We start from the raw sequence: 4,083 nt of genomic DNA on the forward strand, positions 1-4,083 counted from the left end.
AGAGGATCTTGTACTGACCAGATTTCCAAGCTAGCCTCTTCTGGCAAGTGTGGAATCCATATTGAAGGCAAGAGAGTGTTTGTGTGTCTACTTTCGCCTTTTGTAAAATCTCTTTAATTTAGCAAACAGTAGCCCTTAAGACAAGATGTCACCTAATTGAAAGTTATACTCTTTGGTGGTAGTATTAAGAAAGATTAAAAGTTTTGTGTATTTATGTGTATGAAGTTTTCTTGGGGATAATCTAATTTTTTAAAAACAAGATCATTATGAGGTGGCAGTGGTATTTGTCTGGGCCCTGAGGTTTTTCATTTACAATAGTATCTGATGGTATCAGTAGCCTCCAATTCTTGTGTTTGTGAGTACAGATTTAGGAATCTCTCCAATACCTTGGATTTGAGAGAGACCATGTCCTCTGGATTGGGTTCTCTAGTGATTGGGTTGTCTACTGATTTGGTTATCCACTCTCTTCCCCTATAAAAGGAGAGTCAGAGGCAGAAGTTAGTGGACTTTTCAGGGAGCCACAGCCTGACAGCATCTCAAGAGTGGTCAGAGGACAACTCCTGGAACTGGAGGAACCTGCATTGATCAGATTTCCAAGTTGGCCTCTTCTGGTGAGTGATGGCAAGAGAGTGTCTGTCTGTCTACTTTTGTCTTTTGTAAAATCTTTCTGTATGAGGTAGATGTAGTGTTTGCCTAGGCTCTGTTTAAATAGTTCTCTCTGAAAAAATGTTTTACCCACAAAGTATTTGGTCTTTTTCTCTTCAAAACTTCACTTCTCTGCTTCACATGCCATCAGTTTGACCTTTCCCAATCTCTTCATCATTAATAATTGTTATTAATATTTTTTCTTTCTTCTTTCTCTTCCCCCATATCTCCATCTTTCTCTCTGTTACTGTGTTGTCCTTATTATCACAGCACTTTACTGTACCTAACACTGTAGTAAACATTCTTTCATCTATGATCCCTTTGCTCTCATTAGGATTCAAGTAAACTGGGGCAATGGTTTTGTTAAGTGAAATTCTGAATCGTGGATTTTAGTCCACAACTTGACATATGATAGATGCTCTGTAAATGGGAGGATCAAGTGCTTTTTTCCTCCGAACTGTGGCATCTTAGATCAATCTTAGAGGGGTAATATTAATAATTATGGCGGGACTACAGAAATGAAATGATATTTGTATTTTCTCCTTTAAAAATATCTTCTGAGGAAAGAAATGTTAGGTGTAAAAGAAAGGATACCCTGATTAGGTTTACATTTTAAGTAGATTATAGTGATCAGATTCTTACATGGATTAACAAAGAAAGGAGTTGAAATCTTACTGAAAGTTGATTGATAACAATAAAGGTGATATCATTGTACAACTGAAGTTGATTTTCTGAGAAAACTTCAGAGAGTGTTTTTGGAGTTTGAATAGTTTCTTTCAAAGAAATATATTCGAGCTCCTTCTAAGAGCAAAGTGACTAAGTGAGCATGCCATTGCAAACCACTGAGTATCCAACTTAGTGAGAAAATCAACACAAAATGAAGAGCTGATAAAACATGCATTTCAAAATTGGAAACTAATAGAGAAAATGCATTGTTAATTTGATGACTGGGTCTGGAAAGGTCACTCTTGGAAATGGTGTTTTGCAGGAAGGTGGAAGCGTGCCTAGAGGCCATAGCAGCATCGCTGGGTCCCCGTGGAGGTGCTCCTAGAGGCATTTTCCGGGGTAGCTGAGGTTCCCACCGCAGAGCCAGGACATGTCTGGTCTGAATTCATCCCTGAGATCGCTCTCATCTCCCTCAGCTACGAGAAATCAGGCTGAAGCAACCGAGTCCGTGACGGAGAAAACTTGGAAATCTGTTCCTATGAGAAGGCAAAAGAAAGAGGCCGAACAAATCCGTAAACTTTTCATTGGCGGCTTGAGCTTTCAAACCACAGAAGAAAGTCTGAGGAAGTACTACCGGCAGTGGGGAGAACTCACAGACTGTGTGGTCCTCAGGGACTTTGCCAGTCAACGATCAAGAGGATGTGGTTTTGTCACCTTTTCATCCATGACCGAGGTGGATGCTGCCATGGCGGCCAGACCCCATTCCATTGACGGCAGAGTGCTTGAACCCAGACGTGCCGTCCCAAGAGAGGCATCTGGACAGCGGGGGGCCCACTGGACCCTGAAGAAGCTGTTCGTTGGTGGAATTAAGGAAGATACCGAGGAGCATCATCTTAGAGAGTACTTTGAGAAATATGGAAAAATCGATGCCATTGAGATCATTACTGATAGGCAGTCGGGCAAGAAAAGAGGCTTTGGATTTGTGACTTTTGATGACTATGATCCCGTGGATAAGATAGTGTTGCAGAAATACCATGCCATCAATGGTCATCATGCAGAAGTCAGGAAGGCTTTGTCAATATGGGAAATGCAGCACGTCCAAGGTTCTAGAAATAGAAAAAGAGACCCTTTTGATTTTAGTGTTTCTTCTAGTGGGGGTGGAAATTTTGGACGAGGGCCAGGAACTAAATTTAGAGGAGAAGCTGATGGATATGGAAATGGCCCCGGGTGTAGGGATGGCTGTCAAGGGTATGGAGGAGGACCTGGAGGTGGGAATTTTGGAGGTTACCCTGGTTATGGAGGAGGAGGTGGAGAATATGCTGGTCGAGGTCCTGGGTATGGCAACCAGTGGGAATTCTCTGGAGGTGGTTATGGCAATAATTTTGGAAATTACGACCAGCAACCTTCTAACTATGGTCCAATGAGAAATAGAAACTTCAGCATTGGCAGGAACAAGGCGGCCCCATGTGGTGGAGGCAATTATGGCCCAGGAGGCAGTGGCGGAAGTGGGGGTTATGGAGGCGGAAGTGGATATTGAACTTCTTCCTGTTTGCCCTGGGCTTAACTGTCTAAATAGCAGAGGATGAGAGCCCAGATAAACAGTTTCAGGTTTTTGAGTTAAGGACATTAAGGAAACTCTTATCTCAGTCATGAATAAATAGTGATGTGGCAGAAGACAACAGAACAGGTCCAGAGAGCCATTCTGTTGGTGGGTTGGAAGGCTGTATAAAAAGACACTTATGAATTTTATGCAAGTGAATTTGAAAACTTTGATGAAATAGTTTTTTTTTGTTATTTTTGTTATTTTTTTTATTTTTTAGTAAAAGACAAGTTACTTGTCCTCTTCCTGGAGGGGTCAAAGAAAATAATTCTATATCATATAATGAAATTATATTTAAACTTAGAAGGCTTTCTACCAAGAAAAAAAAATGCCTTGGAGACAGTTTCTCAGCTTCTTCCTGTTTCTTTGTTGTCGTGGTCGTTGTGAGATTGTAGAAGCATTCCTTCTTTGATAACATTAAATTTGCAAGTTTCAGGTGACATGTGAAAACTTTTTAAAGATTTTACTCAAGTTTTGAAAAGCTATTAGCTAGGAGTATGTTGTAATAAAAAATAATGTTACTCATTAAATTTTAGAGTATAGAGGTATGAAGCAGTTGTAGATTTTTTATTTAATAAAATAATTCTAAAAGAAAAACAATTGTAGTTTGTCTGCTTTCATTTATAGCTTTTTGTACTTTAAATTTTTATCTTTGTAATATTTTTTCTACTTTCAAGAGATATGGATGTACAGTACTATATATTTTGAAAGTGTGTAGCATAATGATATGACATCTATATCATGCAGTGATTACCACAATAATATTTAACATCCATCATCTCAAATAGTACTAAAAAGATAAAGAAAAAAAAAAGATTTTTGTGTGTGCGATGAGAATTCTTAAGATTACTCTCTGAACATCTTTCCTAGATATCAACAGCAGTGCTAACTGTACTGACCACAAGTCCATGCTCTGTAAGCACAGTGAGACCAAATAATACCAAAATGTGGGAGTTTGTAGCAGAGAAAGATTGATTGCAGAGGCAAGCAAGGAGATGGGTGGCTCATGCCTTAAAACCCCCCAAACTCCCTGAAAGCTTTCAGCAAAGCCCTTTTCCAGGAAAGGTAAGGGAGGGGCATGGTAAGTTGTTGCAAACTTCTTGTTGTCAGATCTTACCATCAGGTCACATTCAGGTAATGATTTTCTTGTAAAGTGCAAGTGTTAGTCACTC

At 39.6% G+C, this 4,083-nt stretch overlaps 1 protein-coding gene across 1 annotated transcript; it reads left to right on the forward strand.

The window, feature by feature from the left end:
* Nucleotides 1-496: 496 nt before the first annotated feature.
* Nucleotides 497-3,511, forward strand: LOC129626691 (heterogeneous nuclear ribonucleoproteins A2/B1-like). The gene is made up of 2 exons (XM_055546032.1): nucleotides 497-611; nucleotides 1,634-3,511. The coding sequence occupies exon 2, from the start codon at nucleotides 1,742-1,744 to the stop codon at nucleotides 2,846-2,848; it is 1,107 nt and encodes a 368-aa protein (XP_055402007.1). The 5' UTR covers nucleotides 497-611; nucleotides 1,634-1,741; the 3' UTR covers nucleotides 2,849-3,511.
* Nucleotides 3,512-4,083: the final 572 nt, after the last annotated feature.

Source organism: Bubalus kerabau, chromosome 1 (genome assembly GCF_029407905.1).
Source record: "Bubalus kerabau isolate K-KA32 ecotype Philippines breed swamp buffalo chromosome 1, PCC_UOA_SB_1v2, whole genome shotgun sequence".
In the NCBI taxonomy this organism is placed as follows: domain Eukaryota; kingdom Metazoa; phylum Chordata; class Mammalia; order Artiodactyla; family Bovidae; genus Bubalus; species Bubalus kerabau.

Excerpts from the sequence above, each read along its gene's own strand:
- LOC129626691 (XM_055546032.1), top strand. The coding sequence starts at position 1,742 with ATGTCTGGTCTGAATTCATCCCTGAGATCGCTCTCATCTCCCTCAGCT.